This window comes from Hirundo rustica, chromosome 1, assembly GCF_015227805.2.
Source record: "Hirundo rustica isolate bHirRus1 chromosome 1, bHirRus1.pri.v3, whole genome shotgun sequence".
Taxonomy (NCBI): Eukaryota; Metazoa; Chordata; class Aves; order Passeriformes; family Hirundinidae; genus Hirundo; species Hirundo rustica.
Genome location: NC_053450.1, coordinates 121,080,612 through 121,106,577, shown reverse-complemented (window position 1 = coordinate 121,106,577; position 25,966 = coordinate 121,080,612). Strand labels below are relative to the sequence as shown.

Sequence of the window (25,966 nt, the reverse complement as noted above, 5' to 3'; positions counted from 1 at the left end):
CACACATGCCTTATAGTTCAAGCTGCCACTCTTGGAAGTGACATCCTAATCAGTGGAGGAAAAGTCTTAGGACCACTGGGCTGCTTCTTGCTTTTGTGTTGGCATTGAGGTGTCTGCAAGCGGTGCAGAGTACACACCACGGTGTCTGCCAGGTGAGCAGCTGCTCATTGCCAGCCTGCCCAGGACATCCCTCTACACCTGTACCCATGCGGGGGCAATATTGGCAACAGCTGGGAAACACTACAGGAGATAATGACACAGAGATGGGGCAGCTACCAGCCATCGGTGAGCAAAGGCAAATTTGGCTGCAGCCCTCTGCTGTTCAACAAAGAGAAGCAGCCAGTTCCTCCTGTGATCAAGGTGGTTGGGCCAACGGTTTCCCCAACTACTTGGGAAGAGGGGTATTATCCAGTATTTCCTTGAGTAGATGACAGAAGGAAATTTTATTAGACTTCTCAAATGTAATGACAATAATAAAAAAAGATGAGTCTAGATCTGTGTGGGTTTGAGAAATGGAGACAGCTACTTAACAGGGAATATCTGAAAGAGAATGTTCTGTACCCTGTATTTTAGCAGCCGCATGTCAGGAGAAAGATTACTGGTTCCCTTTGAGAGCCAGGGGAAAGGCCATGTAAGTACAGCAGATCAGGTGCATTGCGGTGGTGATTAGTGCTGCTTAGAACTCTGGTGAGATGTTTCTATGTCAAGGTGCCCATTTCTCATGGTAGTTCAGTCTGTACATTTTCCATAAAATTACCCTGCCTGTCCCTTGTTATGTAGAAGGATAAGCAGTTTTGAGAGGCTGCTAACTTGGAGGCCTTGGGCTCCCTCCCCCTCACACGGCTCCTGTGGTAGGTCTTCCAGATGTAAACTTCGATGGCTCTTGCAACTCCTCAGTGAAATGCACAAGACTAATGGTAATTTCATTGCATAGCTGCCAAAGTGGCAGGAAATTTTCTTTTAGACATACCACCTAGTGTGGTTGTTTTGTTGATTTCCTTTGCTTAAAGAGACTGCTTGTTCTTGTGAAAATGGAAGGATAATCATCCCTTCCAGACCGGGACAAAACCACACTTCCGAATGTCATGCTTTCCTTAGAACTGGAAATGGAAAGCCCCAGCCATTTCCAATAGTGACTTGAATTTAATACTTAATGCTACAAATCTGTGGTCAGGCTTGGCTATGGGTATGTTTGCCCCAAATACTACATTCTTTCTACACCTCCTCCACTTTTGTGTGTCATTTACTGTTGGGTTTAAGTCATGATGATGTTTATATGCTGGTCTCCTGTTTGTTTTTTTTTAAAGGACCGGGTGCTGGGAAGCTGGTCACACCTCCACAGCCACCAGCGAGATCCCCAACAACTGAACTTACAAGCAAGTCTGGAGTCTCAGCCTGGGCTACAGCTCATGATCCCTACACACCACTTAAAAATGGAAATATGCACATCATTGGTAATAGCATTAAATTAAATCTCTTTGCCTTAGTTAATAATTTTAGTACAAAAGCCTGTGTGTGTCTCAGACCCCAAAAGCTCACTCAAGACTTTGTCCTAGCAGTAACAGAAACTAATAGAAACATTTTTGTACAACCTTATACAATAATAGAAAATAAAGGCTTTTTCACAAAGGATTTGAATTCAGTCAGTAGAAAAGGAAATCATGCACTACCTGCGAAGTTACTTAAAAATATTAAAAGTTCCCATAGTGTGCTTATATTATCATTCTTTAAACCAGATCATGGACATTTAGAGGCTTCACTCCTGTCGGGCAAAGACCACTATTTTTGTGGTCTGACAAATTAGCCATTCATTTTTGTTTACAGCTACATGTCTTGAAAACTACCAAGGAATACATCTATTACCACAATACCATCAATGCAGAAAACTGGAACAGCAGCCAGAAGCTTAACTTCAGTTTTAATAGCAGGCAGAGATTGTAATTTAGACAAAAAACTTGGATGGCTCACAGAAGTACTCATCAAGGTGCTTTATATCAATTCCAGGGGAAAATAAGCCAGCATTTTTAATTGCAATTACTTGCGGCAACATTGTTGGGGTTGGGGGTTTTGTTTGTTTGGGTTTTTGTTGTTTTTTTTGTTTGGGTTTGGTTTTTTGGGTTTTTTTGACTTTCTCTCTAGCAGCAACTAAAGTTTATTTCCCTGAAACTTCCCAGATGACTTTGAATCAAAATTTACTTTCCATTCTGTGGAAGATTTCCCCCCACCTGATGAATTCAAACCATTTCAGAGAACATATCCCAGCAAGATAGCCAGAGGTAAGTGTGTAAGCATGAAAAGATCTGATCATTATCAAGAGCTTTAAAAATGGGGACTTTATAAAGCAAATAAAGAAGTGAACCAGCATTGGCATAACTGGACCGCTAGCACAGGCCCACAGAGGAATGGGATTTGTCACAGTGGCAATAGGGAACAAAGATATAATGAAAAGCACTTAGTTACTTTAGAATCTCAGTTAAAAACAAATAATGTGGCTGGATATGTAGCCTGTGTTTTTAGATTGCTAAATTTGCAAAGCCTGTGATGTTAAAAACAGTCATGTTGTAAAACAGACTTGGGCAGCTACTGAGTTTGATATTTTTGTTCACTAACTTGTGAAATCACAGAGAAAAATGACTTGATCCATGTCTTCCATTATGTATTTTGATTTAAATCCTATGCATGGTGTTTACACACCTGAATAACAAAGAGATTTAGTATCTGAATTTTGTCAGAAAAGTGATAAATGGCTGAACCTTGCTTTATTTCTTTTTCTCCCTTCTTAACTTAGAATCAGGTCACTGTTTTAAGAGCAGTTCACCTATCCAGTTTTGAAAATGGGTAGTTGAAAGTGCCAAAAGATCTCATGCTCATACTCTGCTTTTTGTAAAACCAAGTTTTCTGTATTATTAGATCTCCAACTTTAATTAACCTTTTGTTCTGTCTCCATGCTAAGGTATTTTGCATGACTTTTCATAGCAGCCTCAGTCAGGCTAAAATGTCTGCTGTATATTCTGACTTTTTACTGAAGGGCTGCAGAGCACAAGCAATATGTGTGTGTATGTAAATATATATATACACACACACGTATGTGAATGTATGTATGTATATATCAGGGGTAGCAGATAAATGCAGCATCCCTGCTATATAACTGCATCCAAAATACCTATTTAAAATCTGTCCTATCTATTTACAGATCCCTCTAAAAATCCTCCATTAAGAACACACGTGAGATGAGAAGAGTCTTCTGATGCTCTCTGGACTAGTATTAAAAGGAAGATCAAGATAACATATAAAACAGAAGGGGTCCCTGTTGCAGTGATATATTGTACTTGAGTCAGAAGTACTGCAATATTAACATTTCTATAAACTGTGAAACAATATAAGTGATACCTTTTGAACAGGCCTACATACTACAGAAATGTTAGTACAGGCTTTTAAATTACTGTATATAGGTGAATATTTTTTAAGCAAAGCGGCATAAAATTTAAATTCTTTGTAGTGTTGAAACAATTCTCATTCTTACTGTGCTGACAATGTTACCTCAGAATGTTTCGTGCTACGTGCCTGTAGTTCTTTTTTCCCCTTCCATCATAATTTTTGGAAATTCTCCAGTTATTATTCAGACATTTTTTCAATGAACTTCCAAACTAATGTGCTATCTTTAGTCTGTTTTTTATGTTTCTTCACTTCTTTCATTCTACCTGGCCTCAGATTGCAGCAGGATGACACTTTCCTGAAGAGATGGGGCCACAATCCTTTTCTCATGAAGCATGAAGAGGAGATGCCAAGGAGCTGTGGCTGCTGATCAGCCTACCTCCTAAAGATTACATATCCTTATAGGATAGTGTCTGAAGAAGCCCAGCTGGGGAGGGTGGTCATGGACTTGACAAAGATGACAGAACCTTTCCAAAGCGGAGGAAAAAGAAGTTGCTCTGTTGTAAGCAAGAAAAAGAAATGGCGTGTGTGAATACACGTGCCGTGATGAGTGTATGTAAGGACACGTCCTGCCTTTTCCTGCTGCCAAAGTGGATATTTACCTTTCTGTGATAGATTACTTTTACCCAGCAATTACAAGGCCTTTGGATGAGGGGTCCAAACCCTACATTTTGAACAGGCAACTACAGCTACTACTGTTTGCCAGCAGTGATGGTTCATTGTCCAAAACACACCACATGGAACATTCAGCCCCCAAAGTGGTTGTTGTCTCAAATAGAGTTGTTTGGGAAAAGTAACAACCTAGCAGCAGACAAGACTTCAACTACTGCTTTTAATATTCAGACCTTGGGTAAGGTCTTTGGATCACAGATGTTCAGATCTAGCAAGAATTACCCTTATTCTTGTACAGTCACTGCATTGGGAGGAGTGGCGCCAGGTCAGGAAGGTGATTCTTCCCCTCTGCTCAGCACTAGTGAGGCCACACCTGGTGTGTGGCCACATGTGCTGTGTCCAAATTCTGGGCTCCCCAGTGCGAGGAAGATATGGCCATACTGAAGAGAGTCCTATAAAGGGTCACAAAGGTGATGAAGGGACAGGAAAGGCTGAGAGAGCTGGGACTGATCAGCCTAGAAAAGAGAAGGCTCAGAGGGGATCTCTCCAATGTATATAAATATTTGAAGGGAGGGTATAAAGATGGAGCCAGACTCTTTTCAATGATGTTGAGTGACAGGACCAGAGGAAATAGGCAACTGCAACACAGGAGGCACTGTCAGAACTTCAGGAACTACTTTTTGGCTGTGTGGGGTGACTGAGCCTTGGAACAGGTTGCCCAGGGACCTTGTAGAGTCTCACTCCTTAAAGATACTCAAAAACTAAAGATACTCAAAAGCCATCTGGACTTTGTCCCCAGCAACTGGCACTATGTGATCCTGCTTGGCCAGGAGTGTTGGACCAGATGATCTGTGGCCATCTCTTTCAATCCCAGCTGCTCTTTGATTCCCCTTTTTACAGCTTTTGTGGGTTCCTAGACCTGGGTTACAACCCAGGCACCGCTGGAGGCACAGTGGCTGGAAATCCACCTGCCACTAAAGGACCTGGGTGTGCTGGCTGACAGTGGCTGAACATGCTGAACAAGGGCCAGTGTGTGCTCAGGTGGTCAAGAAGGCCAACATCATCCTGGCCTGAGAAGGTTCAGAGGGGACCTCACCACTCTCTGTAAACTGAAAGCATACTGTACCAATGTGGGGGTCAGTCACTTCTTTCAAATAACAAGGCACAGGACAAGAGGAAATGCCCTCAAGTGTGCCAGGGGAGGTTTAGATTCGATATTAGGGGAAAATATCTTCACCAAAAGGGTGGTCAGGCATTGGACAGGCTCCTCAGGGAAGTAGTGAAGTCTCCATTTAATACTACAGGTATTTAAAAGACTTGTAGATGTGGCACTCAGGGACACGCTTTAGTGGTGGGTTAACGGTTAGATTAGATGATCTCAAGAGTTGTTTTCCAATATAAATGATTCCATGATTCACCAGCCTGAAAAAGAATACTGCTGTTCAGTGTGAGTCTGGTGCTAACTGCCAGGCTGTTAAAGTTATGGCATTAATTTATATAACTGCCATCAATTCCCCTCAGCTAGAGGTGTAATAATGTTACAGATCACTGATGATCTTGCCCCATGGTGTTGCCTTTGAAAAAAAAACTATTTGGAAAAGACAGGTAACTTCATCTTTACATCCCTGCTTTTCTCTTCGTTCTTACAGCAGCTCAGTTATGCTGTAACTATTCCCACACACATGCACGTTCATGGTGTGAGATGGTATAGGGCTAAAATGCTCTTCACCCACATGAAAGCAATATTAGTCTTTTTCTAGCCTATTATGATAACCTGCTGTACATCGTGTGAAAAGAAAAAAAGTGGTGATGCTTTGACCAATACTGTCATTTACTGTAGTTACTTGATAAATATGCATGGATATAGTAACAAGCAGGGGTCTACATCTACATTGCTTCTCAAACTGGAAAAGTTCACTACTGTTTTACAAACTATTTTGGTATAGTACTATTAAAAGTGGCATAGTGTTGGCTTTCATTTATTCTGAAATTTGTGTACTGGTCTATAGGAAGTACCTTCCAAAGGATTTTAAAACTACCTAACGCTAGACTACCTGCCAGCATATATATAACGGAGAAGAAAATTTTACTCCATTTTTTATTACGGTTTGGGTATTCTAGAAATAAATATCTTCAGGGATTAAATTAGAAATCGTGTGCCTATTTGCTAGCATTTCTGAAATGTTTCCCATGTATTTGTCAATCAAGATCCATTGAAGCTTCTGGAGATACAGAGAATCACCCTGGCAGCCGATCCCACAAGTCCCACTGTGTCTTTCCACTGAGACACACCTCTGCTCAAGACCACTGCAAATATTAAGACTTTGCAGTTGCTCTGGTTTCTACTGACTGCACCCAACCCTGTTGCTGTACCACAGCTGCTTTTGTTTTTAAGTGTGCTATATGACTGAAGTAAAATCAACATACTATTAGAAAATTACTACCTGGATCACTGTGCTCAAAACAATTTATTCAGTCTGTCATAGAATTAGTTCTAAATAAGGACATGAACGCCCATGAGATAATTGCAAGTGTTGCTTTCTTCTTAAGAAACAGGCAAATAAGAGATAGGATGTTTTTAACAGGAACACCCACTTCTTTCATCTTGACTCCCTCCCAACTCTCAAAGATTGGACATCCAAGTTGTGCAGAATAACTGTGCAGGATATCCTACTTTTTGTCTTCTGGCTGGGGCAATAATTTTAACCCTGTTCCCTAGTTGTTCAGAAATGCCCAGCTCCTCCTATCAGGAGATATGATTTCATGGGAAATCCATTTACTTCAGTTATGGGCAGCTGGCAAAAGCACACTTCTCTTTCAGCAGGCTTCATCCCCCACAACGTTCTTTGATATCAAGTGTGCTTGCAGTCAGCCCCTCTTCTGGTTACCATACATTGCAGCTGAATTTCAAGGTCTACTTGAATATTTTCTCCTATTGTCAACACTTTAAAATACCTAGACACAGGAGTTGGTCCTATGATAGACAGCATGGGAGGCTTTTATTGTGAATGGGAGATTATTAGGTAGGCCATAAGAGAATATATATTCTTCCTTGTTTTCTGTAAGTGAAAAGGCCCCATGTTTTTTTGTCCAATTGCCATTGTCAAACAAGGCAATATCAAAGTAATGAGTCTGAACGGAACAATTTCATTTAAACAGTGTGCCAATATGGCAGTGACTAGTTCCCTGATGCACAGCTCTTACAGTTTCAACTTGAGGTGTTTCTGCTTTCTAAGGACCTTTTACTTCCTCAATACAAAAGCCTGTAGCACTTCACCATCCACTTTCCCAAATGGTGAAGGATTTTTAACTCTGTATGTTAACTTCCACTTATTAAAGACATGGACGTCTTCTTTCAACCTCCTGTATGAAAAAAACCCACCAACCATCGTCACTGGACACAGTGTTTACTGGTTTAATTCTCAGTGTTTGCCCTATCTCACTTGCACAAGAAGAAAATACAGTGAAAAGCAGGTCTGCCTGTAGGACTGTGGAGGAAGGGAAGCATGCTGCAGCATTGCATTTAACGTAAGGAAGCATAGGACGGCCATTTCTAAGCCTAACCAGCTGGACTGCCACACCCACCAGCAACTGGCTGGTACTTAACGGATTCATCAGCCATGTGTCTCACAACAGAGATTACTAGGAATTGTTCAGCAGTACAAAGGCAGCAAGATGGAGAATAGCCAGGTATTTATCAATGTCTGACATCTATTCCTTTAAAAAACTCCAAATCTGTAGCTTGTATATAAATCTGACACCTTATTAATGGCATCTTAAGAGCCAGTATGTGTAGATCTCTACAGCATCCAGGCTGGCTCTGCACTTCAGCGCTCAGTTCTGGAGCAGCAGCCAGGTGCACTACAAACACAAGCTGGCTGAGGGTGAAGGCAGAACTTTAACCCAGGGACTTCATTCTGATAATTTGTACAGGCATAATGTCAGGTGCTGACTTACTGCAACCAGATATGGCCACAGCACAAGGTCAAGAGCCAGGACTTACCTTCCTGCCCGTCTCAAACTGTGATCTCAACTCTACCATTTCAACTCTGTATGAATTTGCAAGAAGAAAAAAAATGCAAGTCAGCTTTGCTGCAAGCCTAGAGTCCTCAGCAACAGAGGGAAAACCAAATTGCTTTCGATGACAATATGGCAATTAGCCTGATGAAGTTAAATCTTTACTTTAATTGGTTGCCCAGCATACATGTTTTAACATTCTGTACTAAATTAGCCAGCATGCACACAGTAATTGGACCGGTCAGTGACTTTCTCCTTTCACTATATACATACACAAACAGGAACACCACAAGATTGGACAAAGGAAAGCAATTTGTTAACCGGATACAGCTAGCAAGTAACATTTTTTCCTCTAGAAATGTTTTTTCCTGCAAAATCACAAGTGTGAAGACTTTCTTTCAAGGCTTGAAGAACATTGCAGTCTTCCAGTGAAAAGGCTAACAATAGCCACTGTAGCTGAAATGAAATAAAATTTGTTGAAAATCCATTCTGAGCAAAAATGAAATTGAAAAAAAAATGGCCTGCAATGCAGCATAGGGAAAAGGGACTTTGGAGACAAGCTGAGCAGGTAGAAAGGTGGGTTTGAACCCAATTCTTAACATCCTCAGCTTAGTGTAAAAGAGGAGGAGGTTCAGAATGGGATCCAACATTTCACATTCACTGGCAGAGTAGTACCTAAAGTATTGTTTGCTTACTTTATTTGAAGAACTTTAGTTCTGTGTCAACACAGTCATAGAAAAGATCCACTACTTCAGCTGGATCCAGAATCTCTGTACGAGAAAGGATATCTTCCATTGCTTCTAAACCTTGTTTTTCGAGGTCTAACATAATCCTCATCAGTTTCTGGCCTTTATCCTATAGGCATGAAACAACCAAACTCAGTTAACCGGCAAACAGGCTCATTAAAGCATTTTACTGTTTCTCTTTGCTACAGAGATATTTTCAAATATTTTTAAAAACAAAAAAAGCTTTTTTAAAGTATTAACTATTTCTGTTATTAATTATTTTGGATGGCCAAAGGCTAAAAGGAACAATCCTGGACACTTAGTGCATTAAGAAAAATAACCCCAAAAAGTTGCTAATTTTAAAGCAAAGAGGGTGAAAGATGGATAGAGGAAAATTATATAAGGCTTGTATATATAATAGAGGCAAAGCAAGTTCTTAAACTTGTAGTCCCACAACTAGAACCATATGAGAATATTAGAAGCCCTAAGAATTGTACAGGTTGTGGTATTTTGCATGTGCATTCCTCAAATTAACACCTGCAAGATGATTAATCGATCTGAAATGATGTGTCATGTAACAGAATTAAGGCTCCAAATCCCAGGGAGGTTTTCTGTGCCATTCTGACTTACTGCTCTTTGTGTTTCTAGAAAATTTACTCCTGGAAAAGGTGTAGTTTCATTTTATCCAAATGTGATTTAAATTCTACCTTTTTGTTTTGTTTCTTAATGAAGAAGTGCTGCTTGTTTTGCTTGCAGCTTTCAAAACTGAGTTATAGAGGGGAAAAAGTCATTTAGAATGAGTGGTGGTTCTGAATTTTTCAGGATTTTTCTCAGCATTTTTTCCAGAAAGAGTAGAGCATCTCATCTAAGGTTTAGGCTGTCTGATGGGAAGCTTTTATAGCATGAAGCCTGAGTAGAAACTGCATCTCCTTTTCTGCCACAACTATTGGTGTCACATTCTGGGGACTTTAATAGGCAAGAATCCACAAGATGCTAAGATGCCCCTTCTAGGTCTTCCCTAAATCAACATCTTGCATTATGATGTGAGATAGCCAGCTGCACATTAAAACAATGTTACCAGAGGCCACAGATGTTAAATTATGCCATTCCAAGAAGTTAAAAATCTAGTCCAAACTGCATTTAAATAATGCTTTAAATATGCAAAAGTTTATAAATATAGCTTCCTCAATCAGTAATGGGTAGGTCTGAATGTTATGATCATAGCAAGACTCTGACCCATGCAAATACACATAGAGGAAAATTGTAAAGAAGCGAGTCCTCTGTGGAAGTTCAACGTAACTATGTGAGGGTCTTCCACAAATTGCCTGAATACCAATAAAAGCCTGACAGGTGTGCCTTGGTGATCTTTCCCTCTGCTTCACTTCCTTAAAACCACTTACCCAGTTTACAGCTGTAGTTGTAATTGCAAATGTTGAGAAGTTATTCAACTACCTGTCCGACGACACCAAAAGTTGTTACCTCAACCATTTGGAAAAGCTATACAGAATAATGCCCTTCCTGACTAAACTTACTCCAAAATTATTTGCCTAAGAGATCTTCAACACTAAGTTTTTACAGTGGAAGGTTTTCAGCCCTCAGGTTATGTACTGCATGGCACTGCAAAGTGTCGTTTCTTCTCACACGGCATTTTCTGTTAAATCTTAAAAATTAACAGAAACGCATTGAATGGCAAAACGCAAGACTTGCAAAACTGTCACGTGCAAATTATTTCTTCAAGAAAAATACCTTTCCAAATGATGTAGTTCTTAATCCAGCATATAATTTAAATTACAACACTCCTGCCCTCATCCTAGCACATAATTCTGATACCATGTTGCACTAGCATCCAGTGTTCTAATCACTACAAAGACTATATGCACAGTGGGGATTGAACAAGATAATCAGCTTAACAGTTTGACTTTTCATTTTGTAAAAGTAATGGAACAGAGCAACACTCCCAGGATAACAGAAACTATGCAGAATAGTTTGTCCTTCAGAGGGCATCATTATTCAAGCTAAACTCACAAGGATTCTAAGAATATTCAGAGAATGTTTTTCAGTGAGTGACTGTGAACTAAGTTCTGGGGTTAGGAATCTACATTGACTTCAATTCTTTAATTCCAGGCCCCGCAGCTCTTACCTGATCATTCTCCAGGAGAGATCGGGCCCACTCATGTGCCTTGTACAACTCATGCCTACGATCAGGTTTCTCCTGGAATCGAGGTATCTTTTTAGCAGGATCATCATTGCCAAAAGAAGGAGACTGCACTTTTGGTACTAATTTTACATCGTCGACAAAAATAAAGGGTTTAAATATGGATCTGAAAGAAATGAGAATTACTGTTTGCAGTAATAAGAGAGATCTCATATATGTTATTGAAATGTTCACAAGGCTATTTTAAAACAACACACAGAGAGCAGCATAGGTAATTCATCTACACTAGGCATGGATAAGGTTAGAGATTTGAAACTGGTCACAAGCAAAACAAATCCATGTGCTTTAAAAGAACTGGGTTTGGCAATTATTGTAAAACCTTATTACCCCTTTTACCTTTAAGATTCTCTGGTGTCCTCATGCCAGTTGTGACACTTTTTAGAAGAGTAGCACTGATTTTATCCTCCAAGTTTTTGTAACAAATCTCAACATTCAGCCTCACATCAGTTTTTCTCCTCTGTTCCCACTGGCATCTCTCCTCCTTCCAGATCTAATTTTTATTAAAATTAGAAAAACCCCACTTGTGTGGAGCAGGGAAGATTACACATCTTGTTCAATATGAGAGGATTTTGCATATAAACAACAGCACTTTAGAATTTTGCTTCAAGAGCTGGGGGAAGACATGGCTACCAATACTGTGACATTTCTCAAACAACTTTAACACTGAGTTTGGATCTAAACTCCCGAGAGAGACAAACAAAAAAACCCCATCAATACAGGATCTTCATTCCTGAGAAGCTGAAGCAGCTTTTGACAAGTGCATGGAACAACCACCTTCCTTTTCTGTAGATACAGAACAACAAAGCACCCTGCACTCTGCAGTGAAGAACCTGCCAAAGTGCAAGACTTCTGCAACACACAATTAATAACCACTGCCTGTGTACAGTCAGCAGGTTCAGCACTGCTACCCTTTCCATCACTGTCACGAAGCCTTGCTGACTAAGAATTTACATGACTCACTAGCTGCATTTAAAATAATTCTTAATGCATTACAGTGTAGAATAAAGCAAGAAAGGTCTCTCTCTAAACAAGGCTTTTAAGCCAGGTTTTCCACCTTCAAAAGGACAGAAATCCCAATAAAATAATTTGAAGCCTTGCTCCTTTTTATTGCAAAAGGATTTGCATCGAGTCAAAGAAAAGTTTGGGTAAGCAAGTTTAAAACTGACACTTAACCCTGAAAGTCTGAGTTGCATGATGCAGGGTAGGTGGAAAGTCCTTTTGGCATGGATGACTTCCACAGCCCTCAGTAAAATCTAATGATTACTACCGGTCCTCCTACATGAATGACTGTCAGCTATTCAAGGGCACCATTTTCATCTCCCCATAACCTCTTTACCTCAATGCAAGAGGCACATCTCCTGAATAACTGCAAGTGGCTTAGTTTAATTTCTGTGAATCCCAGGTGGATTCTGTTTAAAACACGACATAATTCATTAATTTCTTGATGATCTGGCCCATGAGTTCCCTGATCTCCTCAGCTACTTTCAGCTAGAGAGAACACCGTGTAAACCAACTGGAAATTGTCCCTCCAACAAAAAACATGCTTGGGATCCCAGCAACTTGCAGATATGTTTTGATGAATGTTTTGATGTCATATGACGCTACCCCTCTTTGATAGTTGAAACACTTCATTTGTTTGATTTTTGCACCCACCTGTTCAAGAGAAGTGACTTGGGAAGTCCCCAATTCCATCATCTCAACAACTTTCCAACTGGAAAGCAACTACACTGGAATTCCTGGCTCTTCCCTAAACTGCATTTCCCCCAGAAGCTCGGTAACACGGGACTGTCAGATTGCACATCACAGAGCACTGACTGCATTTCTGGTTAGCACATGCTCTTGAAGTATGTTGCAGTTTGGGTGGCAGGGTTTGTTTTTTACCTTTCAGCCCATCCCCTGCTCTGCACCCCAGGGACCCCAGTGCTGTGGCTTACCTTGAAGGGTCTGGCGTGCCAGTGAAGTAATGAATACAGGGAAAACTAGGGTCCTGAGGCAGAACAGACACTATGCTAGCTGTAGTAAGGAAAGATTCAGAGTCCACACAGACACCACTATCCTTGTCTCGCAGGACATCAATCATAGCTTGTGCAGAAACATCACCTACATGGAGGGGGGAAAAGAATTCCTGAGTGTTCAATGGCTTGGAGCCCAGGTAAGGATTTTAGCCCAAACAAGCTTTGGCCTAAAATGGCCACTGACAATTGACATGGGCATGTCACAAATCCCAGTTAATAGTTTCTACTTAAACAATGAACATTCAGAAAGAACATGCCTAGCTAGTAAATGAGAACAGTAGGAAGCATTAATTAGGCATGGCAATTGCTAGGTAGGGAGAAATGCTATTTAAAAGGTGCTCTTTCAGGAAGAAGGCTGTAATACTGCTTTAGCAGTCACTATGAACAGATTACTTACATAAAACATCCATTTTCCTCTACCCAGGCAGGGCAGAATGAGAGCACCCTGATCTTCCACTTCTCAATTTCCATTATCTCTCAGTCAAAATTTTGAAACGTCATCTCGCAGTCACAGAATGTTACAGCAGCAGACCTAGACACCAAGATTTTTCTCCAAACCCCTATCCACAAGAATCCCCCGTTCTCACTGTGTTTCCTGCCTGTGTCCCTCACAGCTTTCCCCCCAGTGCCCCTCCACGTTTTCTCCCACTGCTCCTCTGGCAGGTCAGGCTTCTGCCCTGTACCTTCTCAGACTCTGCAGTGACTCAAACCTCCATGCACAGGTGCCTCTACACACCAGGAGACACGGAATGATTCAGCAGCCTGCAAGGTTTTCAGCCACAGCCATCTGTCTGTAGGGGCCCTGTAGCAGGGCTTTTAGTGCTATAATCCAGATTTATTAAGATCTTTTACCTATAGTCCTTCAGAGTTACTGTATCTGCCTCAGACACAAACCATGCTCCCTGCAATTCTACAGCCTTATCGAGAGCTCTGAAGTGCACCAAATATCTCACCTCTTCAGAACCTCTGTCGTGAAGAAAACACTTCAGAACATTTACCAGCATGTGAAAATGCCAACAGTCTAGTAAATTTACATCTGTAGTAAAGGGCTTTTTAGAAAATGATGATTTGTGCTATCTTTCATGCATGAAAGAGCAGATATATGTCAGCCATGCACTGCTGCAGGCTGGCCATATCAGAGGTATTCAGCAAACTGAAGTCAGTAATAAATTTGGGTCTGGAAATAAACCTTTACTTTGATTTCAGAGAATAGGCACAATGTCTGTTCCAGTGGCTTTGTTCTGCTCAACAAAGAGAAAGGGACTTCAGTTTGCAACTGCTCTTTGTTAAACTATGCTCTTGAAACTTTCCCCAAAAGGTTAAATCTACATTTTTCCCAAAATACAGATTCCACTGAGCTCAATCTTTGATATGTGAGGCCATTTTTATTTTTTTTTTAATAATATAATTTTAGTGTTAGGTAGGGCCACTAAAATTACAGTAAAGCAGAAATGCAGTGGCACATCATGCACATCAGAAGACTGAAGGAAGTTACTTTGTAATTGCAATCCTGTTTTGAAAGTTTGAGGGGACATTAATGGCTTCATCCTAAATTGTGGCAAGTTTAGGGACAATTCTGATCATTTTAGTTCTGATCTTCCCACACACCCTACATGCAGAGGTGTTCTCAGTCACTTGTAGTTCTGGACAGAATGCCTGAAAAGGAGGCAGCAGTGACTGAAAACCCAGTGTGCTCACAGAAAGGTAGTTCAACACTTACCACCTTGCTTTTCTAGGCTCTCCCTGCCAGAACAACAGGCTAAATGGTCATCAGCAAGAGAAAACACTTCAGAAAAATTGAAGTCTGAGTCTCCGTTCCACCAGCCTTGACTTTTCACGTAATTCCTTAGTTCAGGATGCTCAGCATCAATTTTTGTAGTTAATGAAAGCTGATTGCAAATGCATTTCACTCCCTCTAGAAAGAGCCACATATTAAAAGAGAGCATTAATACAGTTCTTCTCGGAGAAGCTGAAAGGAAAATGTCATCAGTTAGGAAACAAACCATTGGTCAGTATGTACATTTGGCATGACTGTGTAACTATAAAATTACACATACACAGAATTACCAATCACTGCAGGTTGCAGAGCCCAATCCTCTGTGCCCTACTGAGACACTGACACTTGTGATTAATGGTGGGACTTAGACAGAATGCCAATCCACACCTCACAGTTCTGACCACACAGCAATAGCGGTATCCAAATGCCAAAGGCACCTGCCCAATCCTTTTTCCAATGCCATATTCCACAGACACAAGAAGGCTTGAAATCTGACTTGATTTCAAAATATGTTCCAGCAGAATTGCATTTCATGAACATCCCTTGCCCTTCAAAATTAAGAATTTGGAAAATGTTTTTAAAATCTTAACAATTGCTTTGAGCTTCCCAGCTGAGAAGCACTGTAAGCTGAAAGATAGGTTTAAATTAATTTTTTTTTATCTTAAATTTTAAAATGGCATGAAGTAAAAGGGATGTGTAAGTAGCCTCCAAAGAATATTAAAGGGTTTTTAAAGTTCCTTTCATCAAAAATACTGCAGTGCTTACAATCATATAGCCACAGCACGGCAGTGGTTGCTGCAGATACTCCTCAGAGAGAATAAAGCAAAGGTATTGGAAGCCAGAGAAAGCGCTGATAAAGTAAAACTATAAACTAAAATAAACACAGAGTCTAGAATTTGGCACAAATCACTTCTTAGACAGAAGCAAAGCCTGTAGTTGTGGAAGTTTTTAATACAGCCTTCCAAAAAAGTAAGTTTGCTTTTGTAATGCCTCATGCATGCAATTTAAATAATGGGTAACAACTTAAGGAAACTCTATGCATCATTCTGCAAAAAAGTCCCTGTCGTCCATTCTGACTTACACTAGGGTCACTGATAGCTTATTCTGATTCACACTTTCAAACAGCTCACTTGTCAGGGAATTTTCTTGACTTGAGGGATGAGGATATCTGTATTCGTGTCCAGTTGGGCAAGCCACTCCTTAAGAGATTTAAATATTACATTTATTAACCCATGCAAAGTAATATTTCATGGGTTTGATCCACCACAAAAAAAAAAAAAAATCAATCAAATAAATTTTTCCACTGAGACTTAGAAACATTAATAGAAAGGACTTTGAAGTGTTTATTCTTAAACTATTGTCAGAGAGTTGTTTGATAAACACTATAAGCTTTACAGTCCTGCAGCAGTAGTATTAGAACCCAGAGGATAGTCAGGAAAAAATATGCCTTCACACTGGGGAATGACACATTTTCCCCATTTTATCAGCTTTTGTGCATTCATTTGAAAGCTTAAGAGGCACACTGATGGTTGCAAAAAAGAACCCCCTGAACAAAGTATGAAATACAGAGTTCTTACATGCCAGGAGCCTTTCCTCCTGGCGGGCTGCAGGAGATGGAAACTACTTATCTGAGCTCACAGGGACATCCTGACGAGCAATGTGCTGGTAAAAACCAGAACAGGGCTGCAGAATCATTTCAAAAAGCTGCAAGCAGCAGATGAAGGGAACAGCTTATTTGCTGGGAAGAAGGACGTGAAGGTTATGCATTGCTGATGCAGCTAAAACTGCTAAATAAAACCCACTGTTCTTCAAGTATCAGTCAGGCAGGTCAAGAGAAGGAGGCAGGCTGTCACTGCATAATCCCAGGAACCTCGGGAGTCAGCTGCTTTCCAGAACTGGGCTTTTATCAGGACAGCATTTTCAGCCTTCCCTCCTCTGTGTTTGGTATCTGTTCGTGCCAGATAACCTGCGGGTATCCTTAAAATGCAAAGTTTCACCTGGGAAACCCCAGCTCTGCAAGGGGAACTGATTCCTGTTGGATGGCAGGGACTGCAGCAGGCCATCATCACACAACATTGCACAGCCTGGTGTTCTTTCTTTGCTCCTCCCCATCTCTATCTCCTACCTTGCATTTAGGGGGAAATGAGGAGAGAATTTAATGGATCTGTCATAGCTCAAGACATGGATGACAAAAGTCCTCTTGAATACTCTGAATTTTCACTTCATTCAAAGATGAGTATGTTTTAAAAAGCTCTACTCTTATGAAAATAAAAATCAAGATGAGAATAAATTAAATGCGAGCCTTAAACAATCATATTACATTAAGGCAGCCCTCATATGCTGGAAAAGTTTCAAATAAATTCATCCACTAAGCCAGTGAATTCTAGAGGTTAGTTTGGCAGCTCTGGCTTCACACATACAGAAAAAGAAACCATTTACAATTTTAAAGCGCAGAAAATTATTGTTTTGCACTATAATTTAAAAAACAGGGATATGAAGGGAGTATATCTATTTCAGTAAAGGAACCACCACCAGCAACCCATTCAAATTGCCACCTGAAAAAAACCCTTTTGTCCAAACTATCAATGCTTATCCTTTCCTCACAATATTTTAGATTTGTAAATAATAATTTAGGCATTAACTCCATTAAAAAAAAAAAAAAAAAAAACTGACATGCTCCAAACAGAAAATAAATCTGAGAAAACTGAGAAAATACACCTATCAAATACAAAAAATATTATTATTACATAGTTTATGCATAATAGCAACAATCTCCACCTTCACAGAAAACGCTAGGTCACATCAGCCAATGCAAATCAACTTGTAAAAAAAAAGTCAGAATAGTACGAATATAGAAAACTAAAACTGGTGATTTAATCAAACACTTGCATTCATTAGTCACTTATTTAGATTTACTGAATTTAAAACCAATTCTTCCAAGACAACTCTTTACAGTTATTTTTAGTAGGATTTGCTGTGAGTTCAAAACCAACCTGTAATTTTTTCAGCTGCCCAATACTTTCCAGAAGTCTCCAGTATCCAGGCTTCATTTCTGTCCACAATCAGAAATGCGCTTTGGAAAGTATGGCATGAACTCCCATCTTCATAATAATTTCCACCTTGTCCATGCTCTTCCAACAGAGCAACTATTACATCCAATGCTTCTTTAGCTGTTGCACCTCTTTCTAGGCCAAGTCTGTAAGAAAAAAGGTAAAACAGAGATTCAGAGAGGAATGAAACAGTGAGATCTCCTTAAAGTTATTACTTTTAAACATCAGCACTCATCTGGGTTTAAAATGTTGGAGTGTCTGGTATGCCTAGTGTAAGAGTTCTTGCTTTAATCAGTTACTAGAATTAAAGGATGAGATACTGAATTATTTGTTTCTAGTCTTGATTTTCTACGCTGGTTCTTTACACTCAAGGCTATCATAGATGGGTTTTAGTTCTTTAAAAAAGAGTCCAATTACCAATCAATGATCTCAGCTGCACTGTAAACATTCAACGCTCTATTTATCCCCTCCTCAGGCAGATACATTTGAAGGACAACTTGCAAGTATTTCTTTTTTAAGTAACAGCTGTACCAAGTTTACTTTTCTGTACAAGGGTGGGAAATTGTAAATTACTATTACCAGCTATCAAAAAAGGGAAGGAGTATTTAATATTACAACTTCTCTACAACCTCTCTTCCCCAATGTTCTGGCTGGCCATAGAAGCTAGGTGTTATCCCTGCATGCGTACCAAATGCTGTAAACACAAACATTTGTGCAGTCACACATCAGAGTTTCCGCAGAGGCTTCCCCAAAAAACTATTTGAATAGCAGATATGGCTTTTGTCAGAAGAGCGAGCAACCATATGTCTGAAAGAGCAGAATTTCAAAAGGAGGTTCAAGCCAAGTAAGGATGTTTTATGGAAAAGTAAACTGAGGTGTGGTAATAGATTTTACAAAGCTGAAGGGAATGACTGTAATCTGCCTTGAATAAGTGGCATAAAATGATACCTTGATATAATTTACAGCCCTAATTGAATCAACAATAAATGCAGCAACCAGAAGTTGAAATCAGACCTGCAAACGATTTCACTGGTCCCCAAATCCAATTACTGGTAATGAGGAAATGCAGTGTCCCAAACAACAGCATATCCATGCCTCCATCCTTTGGGAGAGTTACCTGGATCAGTCCAAAATTTCTCTCTGTTGTTTTGTCACCTTAATATTTCCCTCTGTGTTTGTCTTTCTCTAACCCTTCTATGGACAAAATTATTTTGACTGATGGATAGTTCCAAGAAAATCACTATTTTAGATATGAGTACTATCTATGCTAGCTCTTTCCATTTCTCTTGAAATCACATGGTAAGAAAACACCACTCTCTTTCTTTTCTAAAAAACTACAGTAGACAAATCAGGTCCTGATAATTTGAATATAGATTTGTTGATCTCAAGCTGATCTCTGCACTGGCTCTGCTTTGTTAAATACTTGGCTACCATTGGCCTTGTTTTATGCTGAATTATTGAAAGCAGTGTTTTCATCTCTCTCAGCAGCATCTATTTATCACTTACTGACAAAGAAGAGCCAAGTAGAATTTTAAGGCCTGACTTAAAGTGACAGTTCCTCCCCCATCATCTTCTTTCTTCGCATTTACAGGATCTTTCCCTCCTGTCTTTTCTTGTTAGCTGAAACTTGTTTTGTACTGGTGACTCCATTTTTAGTCCCTCTGTATTTATGTTTTTCCTTCCTTCTTTTCATCACTGGTGCAGCTGCTTTTTCAGACCAATACAGCCATGCCAGTCTTTGCACCTACCACAGACATAACTTAAAAGCCAGTCCAAAAGAATGTCTTACTTACTCCCTAAGACCATCCCTGCCACAGGTAGTGAATGGACTGAAAGCTACCTTGGTGACCGTGCAGTCCCCAGATCCAGTGATAATCTGCTCCTTCCTCCCTAGTTCATGATCAAAAGGTTATAATTAGATCAAAACCTGCCGAGAGACATGACATCACACTAAAAGTTTAATAGTGTCTCCCTGAAATTTTCCATTTGAGATGGCTACAGTCTAGCTGTCGCTGTCAAAACCGCAGCAGGGGCTCAGGCTGAAGAAGTATCCTTTAGGTATTACTGTTTTATAAATGGTCCCAATGTTACATTTATTGCCATTAAGTAAAGGTCTAGGCTCTGCTATTGCTTGACTGCTCCTATCTGTCAGTCACAAGGGACAGCAAAATAACCAAAAACAACCAACCAAAAAAACCACCCACACAACACACACACACACACACAAAAAAAAAAAAAAAAAAAAAAAAAAAACAACAATCCAAACAAAAAAGGAGGAACCCCCCCCCCCCCCCCCCCCCACCCTACACAACAACCACATAACTAACTCCACAAAATTAAGTCCTGTCAGTGATCTCAGCATCAGGGTCCTGAGCACCCGCAGCATACCCCTCCCACTAACACATTTCAGAGTACCCTTCAAGGTGAGCTGGAAGAACAGTCAGAAGCAATTTCAACCCCAGATGAGAGTTTGAATTAGTCATTAATGAAATTTCAGTAATTTAGTACGATCCACTGCCTGAGTACCTCCAGCATGCTGTCATATTGTCAAAACAACATTATCTTAAGCTTTTCAACTTCACCTATCAATTACATAATGCAGGCTTTCCAAATTAACTGACATAATTGATGACATTCCACTTTATTCAGTTTTGAGGTCTCTAAGGAAAGAAATCGGTAAACAAATTAATACCATTTTATAGAGCATTCTTGGCTCCCTGCCAAGATTGGCATCTCTGTGTGGCTCTGAAAAAATTATTGCACCTGTGACGAAAAGAACAAATAAATAATACAAACACACGGGGCTTAAAAGTAAGACAAAAATGCAAGAATAAGGGTGTAATTTACAGGTTCCTCCATATTTCTCTTCTGTATCATAATGCTTTCCTAACTTATCAGCAAAACAGTACATGAACTCTTCAGAATAATATGCTTCCCCAAGTGAGTAAGTGCTTTATAGCTGCAATTATGCATCAAAAAACCCCCAAAACTGCAGGCAGCTAGGAAGAATACCTGAAGGAAAACCTGATAAGCTAACAAATGCAGCAATACTGGTATAGCTTTCAAAAATCAGCTTTTGAAAAAATCCCTAGTGGGGAAAAAAAAAAAAAAAAAAGTTCCTTAAGAATTTGTGCTGAAGCTTATTTTCTCTCAGTTTTTCTGTATGTTGTGACTAGGTCCATGCTCTCCATTTAGAGCCTGCATGGAACAGGACCAACTTCTAACCCTGAAGTCCATCACACAAACTTTATTAGTTTCTTAAGAATCGCTCCAGTGTTCTGACATGCTGTGATACTCCATCAAAGAGGCAGAGCTGGTGGCAGCTGCTTCGCTGCAGCCTGTGGAGATCGATTTTGTACTTGATGGCTCTCTGTTCTACGAGGTGACATGAAATAGGCACACTTAATTCAACTGGCCAAGCCTTCACAGTAAGAGAAAGAACCACGTAGGCTGGAACAAGCAGCAGGTGGTAACAGCACATCTCTGGCTCCTCTTGCCCGAAGCACTCTCTTTCTGCATCTGAGCTACAACTTCTGCAGGTAAGAAGGAAGAGAGGGAGGGTAGCAGCTACAGGTGATGGTTACTCGTAGGTTATGGCCAGTGCCTCCTAACTTTGGTGTGTCCTGATTTCCTAGCGTGGGTAAATCTAGAGCTCTTGGATAACACATATATTTGAATGTTAAACAGTCCTTTGAGACTGCAATAGCTGAGTAAGAAATAAGTAGAACTCGACATTTAAACCAATGGTTTGTTAAAGTTTCAAAAGGACTGTAGTAGGAGAGAAAAAAATAAAAGTGGAGCTTGGAAAGTCATCTAAGTCCTTTTCTTCACAAAAGGTTGTCCTATACTTTCTTGAACAACCCCTCACATCTACTCAGCCTCCCTTAATGCAATTAAATTTACTAGTTCTCTCAGGTACAGCCTCTCCACAGGTTCCTTCAGTATATAAAGGGCTTAGAGAAAATACCAAAGAGAAATATAACCCAAATTCCCCCATGACCTTCTCATTGGTCAGTTTCTATAGCTCTCTGATCACATTTCCAGTTTCCACTGCATTAAAAGTTCCTTAAAAGTTAAGGAATCTATTTCCTATCCTTTTATCTATAAAATATGTCAACTCATTGCAGGAGTAAAGTAGAATGGGTTGACAGGATTTTTCCTACCAGTTATTACTGTGCATTTATCAACTCCTTTGTATTTGAGGTTTTTCTGGGAACTGGGGTTAAGCTGGTTTACAACAACTCTTTTTAACTATACTAAGCATAGCCACAACATTTAACTTTTTCCAGTCAACCAAATTCTCTCCCATTTTTCACAAGTCCTCAAGAAAAATGAGACTTCACCTGTGACTGCTTCAGTCAGCTCATTAAGCATCCGTGGGCTAAGTCCAGTAGGACTATTTTGTCTAAGACTGACTGACTTAAATATGCAGCTGTTGTCCTGTCCACTCTTTAAATTGGGTTCATTTGCTTAATTTCTCTTTGTGACAAGTTCACACGTTCTCTCTTCTTTCATTTTCAGCTTTCATCCCCCACCCAAGCCTCCTTTAAATTCTCTTCCCCACAAGAGCAGCAGGCAGGCTGAGACTTACAGGGCAGCACAAGCCTTTTGGGCAGACAGCCGTCAATGAACACTCGCAGGAGTTTGTGTGCCAGCATCTGAATGAGGGCGATGGCTTGCATTGGAATGCACGGGCTGAAGGAAGGCATAGTGGTTTGTTTATGCCTACAGTTGGCTATAAGCCCAGAATAAGCTTTTTAGGTCAGAGTAGGCTGTTGTAAAGCGGGGGAGAATGAAGGGCACACCAGCAATGTGATATTACAAATTAGTTAGCAGTTCCTTATTAACGATGTAATCAAGTGTCCTGTCAGAACAGCCACTGCCAGACTGTAGGGCAGGAAGACAAGGCAGGCTGAGTGAACCCACAACGATTGGTACATTCTTGGTAGCTACATTCAGATAGGAAGCGCTTCAAGTTTTCACTCAGCCATATCTGGAGCTCTCCCCAGCCTGCTTACACTGTTTTAAAATCTCCTTATGCGAACACCACAAAGCTGCTCCCTGGTACCTGCATCCTCTAATGACGATGAAAGGCTGGCCACAGCTCAGAGGGACACCCACCTGACAAGATCCATGCCAAGCAAGGCTTCAGACTCAGAAGCTGGCTCTCTGGTCACAACAGCTTCGTTAGCTACGCACACTCCGTGCTCGTTAGCTCCCATTTCTGCCCCCCAAAGCCAGGAGGGCCTGCTCAGCACCACAGCGTGAGTCTTCGGCGCCTGCTCAATCTCGATATACGTGCACTGCAGAGACAGCAGGAGGAGAGAAAGTGAAACGATCACTTCAGCTCCTCCTGTGACTGAGGTAACACAAGGCTTCAATGTACAAAAAGGACATGCATTATTTAAAAGGTCCACGTTTTGTGAATGAACAAGGAACGTTTTTTTAAACGACAGCTAAGTGCCGCGCTTGAACCTTCCCATCCTTATATTCCGTAAGCCTGGGAAAATACATGTGCTGATGCTTGCATGCTTCCAAAAGACAAGCGGGACCCAAACGCTAACATCAGTGGAAAGCACTGTACTGTTACATTAATAAATCACAGATCATACCTGTACATAGTAACAACATCAAACCATTCCACTACCTCCCCTAAGCACCGTCTCCAGTACTTTAGTACATACACACTGTAACAATGGTAGCTGGGAGAAAATACATTAAAAGGCTTCCTCCTCTCCCTTGCTGCCTCCCCTGCAGCTGCCCCCAACACAGACAACTGATAGAAAGAAGAGAAAACAAACAAACAAACAAACGAGCCTTGAAAAGATTCAGTGGTATAATAAACCACTTTGATAAACAGTCAGAAATAAAACACGGGTACTGCTGTCGCTTAAATTGATGATTTTACTATTTTAAATGGTCTACTTTAATTAGATGTCTGCGAATGTATTCTGACAAGTCGAAAATACAAAGGAAGGCTGCAGAGAAGTCATTGTAACTGCAAGGAAGAAAGAAATTATGTTACCTTGTATCGTTAAGCATTAGGGACAGTGAATAACAATTTAAGACTCCAAATCCCCTTGGAGGGCACAAAGCAATGTTTATTAAAAGACACATCCTTTTTATACACTGTTCTGGTACAATTGGACATGATTGGTCATTCAAACCAATGCTTCTTCGTAAACATCTTTGCAAGTAAACAAGTTGGAAAAGCAGCAGGCGCAAAGATTAGAAATTGTTTGGAATGTCTCCTCACAGCTCACCCAGAGCAATGCCTGGGGAGACTCTATCTGACTTTCTCTTCTGAACAGCTTTCAGCATCCACAACCTTTCAAATACATTTACTTGCCTTCAAAACAAGCACTGTTTTCCCAGACAGCATGGATGAGAGCTCGATCCATCACTGGTTTGTGCAAATCAAAGAAATGAACTTTACATTCTACAGTTGAGTTCACATCAAGTTTTTCACAGATCAAACTCTGCAGAATTTTCTTTTGAGAAACCTAACTGTATTTATGAGGCATCTCTTGGGGTCCAGCCTTCCTGTTGTAACATTTTCCTTACAGGAAGAAATCTGCAACATTATTTTGAAGGCATATCTGATCAGGTATATCAAAGTAAACAGGATCATCAGAAAGGACTTGTGGACTAAGAGTTATTTGCCTTGTTTGCCTGTCTGTGTCTATATTAAAGTCTAAAGCCAAAGAAATCAGTCCAAAATTATCAGAGCATCAGGAAGCTTTGGTTTTTGTCCTAGCCGCCTTTAAGGATTATACAGCATGATCATCTTCAGCCTCCAGTCCTGAGCAATGATTTTTACAGTAACAGTTCCTCTAGCAGGCAATTAAAATGTGTAATAGACTATCTTTGGTCAGAAATAGGATTTTCAGAGTCCTTCCTTTCAACCATGCAAGAGGGATACAAGAAGTGAGCTTGCCACCTTCATTATGTAATGTGTGCAATAGGTCAAAACAAAACAAAAAACAAAACACCACAAAGCAGAGGGGCAGTGAACTTTTTCAGTCTAAGGACAGGCTCTGGCAAGAAGAACCTGTCAGGGGCAAATACCTGCTGTATTTGTAGGAGAACATCCCTAAAATTTGACCTGGCTGTTTGACCAAATTGCTTATACAGTAATACACTGTGATTTTGTAGAGGCAAATTCCTCATCTATCAAGGTGCAACAACATTTGGCACCGGCCAGGAGCTAAGATCTGACTAATAAAATCTCTTTATATAGTTCACCCTTCACTTCGTTGTGTAACCAAGGCACACTGTAACTGACATTTCTAATCAGACCTCCCCCTTCTGCTTTTGAGCTGTCAGCAAACAAAGCTCATTTTTGACACCCTGCACAATTTCATTTCAGAGCTTCAGGTCAGTGCTGGCTGGATAAGCACCTGACGTGTGTGTGTGAACAGAGAATAACTGTATTTGCTGGATGTGCAGAAGGGGAGCTGGAGCAGCAAGGGAAGATTGTATGTGAACAACACCAGAGCAGCCATCAGGCCTCAGATCTGCAGCCTCAGCCCCCTACATGCCATAGGTGGTCAGCTGGCTGCAGCCATCCTGCAGAGCCACCCATGGACCTTCTCAATCCTACAGCAGAGAGCAAAAACCTAGACACAGCGTGGAGGAGACTTCAGTACACCCACACTTGCAGAGCATTTTCTGGCTCAATAGCCCTATTATACAGGCTTGCTTACACTAACTCTTTGATTTTTTAGAAGGAAAAATGGTAACACTCTGAAAACTGATAGTTAAGCTAAAAAATTGCTGAATGCCTTTCCTCTGCAAAACATATTTGCAAGGCTATCCTTGCTACCAATCATTTATTACTCGGCTCCTCATTCCAAAAAGCAAGCACTACCAAAGCTGCTATTCATTGCAGAGATCTTATTGTCAATGGTAGCAGTTGAGAAAAGGGATGGAGGAAACTGTTTGGTCCTGCTTGATGAATGCAGAGCATTCAGAAAAAAAAGTGGTTTTGTTTTGTAATGATGTAATCAGAGGCCAGAAAGCATCTATAGGCAACACTACACACCTCAAAATACAGCTGTCACTTTGGATATTGCTTCTTTATGTCCCCCAGCCCAAAAAGAAACTAACATAGAGCATAT

The 25,966-nt window shown here is 40.4% G+C and overlaps 2 protein-coding genes across 12 annotated transcripts in view; one reads left to right on the top strand and one right to left on the bottom strand.

The window, feature by feature from the left end:
- Nucleotides 1–3,329, top strand: part of WIPF3 (WAS/WASL interacting protein family member 3) — a 73,901-nt gene extending 70,572 nt beyond the window's left edge. For all 6 annotated transcript variants that reach the window (XM_040069289.2, XM_040068896.1, XM_040069096.2 and 3 more), the window contains 3 exons: nucleotides 1,308–1,454; nucleotides 2,175–2,276; nucleotides 3,194–3,329. In XM_040069289.2, coding sequence (XP_039925223.1) covers nucleotides 1,308–1,454; nucleotides 2,175–2,276; nucleotides 3,194–3,234 — 290 coding nt within the window. In that variant the 3' untranslated portion in view covers nucleotides 3,235–3,329. The remainder of the gene's footprint in view (nucleotides 1–1,307; nucleotides 1,455–2,174; nucleotides 2,277–3,193) is intronic.
- SCRN1 (secernin 1) overlaps nucleotides 425–25,966 on the bottom strand; it is a 45,609-nt gene continuing 20,067 nt past the window's right edge. For 2 of the 6 annotated variants that reach the window (XM_040069606.2, XM_040069694.2), the window contains exons 3-9: nucleotides 22,968–23,149; nucleotides 17,790–17,992; nucleotides 14,740–14,934; nucleotides 12,939–13,104; nucleotides 10,930–11,110; nucleotides 8,760–8,919; nucleotides 8,213–8,520 (exon numbers count right to left, since the gene is read on the bottom strand). In XM_040069606.2, the coding sequence (XP_039925540.1) occupies nucleotides 8,761–8,919; nucleotides 10,930–11,110; nucleotides 12,939–13,104; nucleotides 14,740–14,934; nucleotides 17,790–17,992; nucleotides 22,968–23,149 (1,086 nt within the window). In that variant the 3' untranslated portion in view covers nucleotides 8,213–8,520; nucleotide 8,760. Of the gene's footprint in view, nucleotides 5,470–6,488; nucleotides 8,097–8,212; nucleotides 8,521–8,759; nucleotides 8,920–10,929; nucleotides 11,111–12,938; nucleotides 13,105–14,739; nucleotides 14,935–17,789; nucleotides 17,993–22,967; nucleotides 23,150–25,966 lie in introns of those variants that run through there. The other 4 variants (XM_040069932.1, XM_040069857.2, XM_040069779.2 and 1 more) reach the window with 4 other exon arrangements.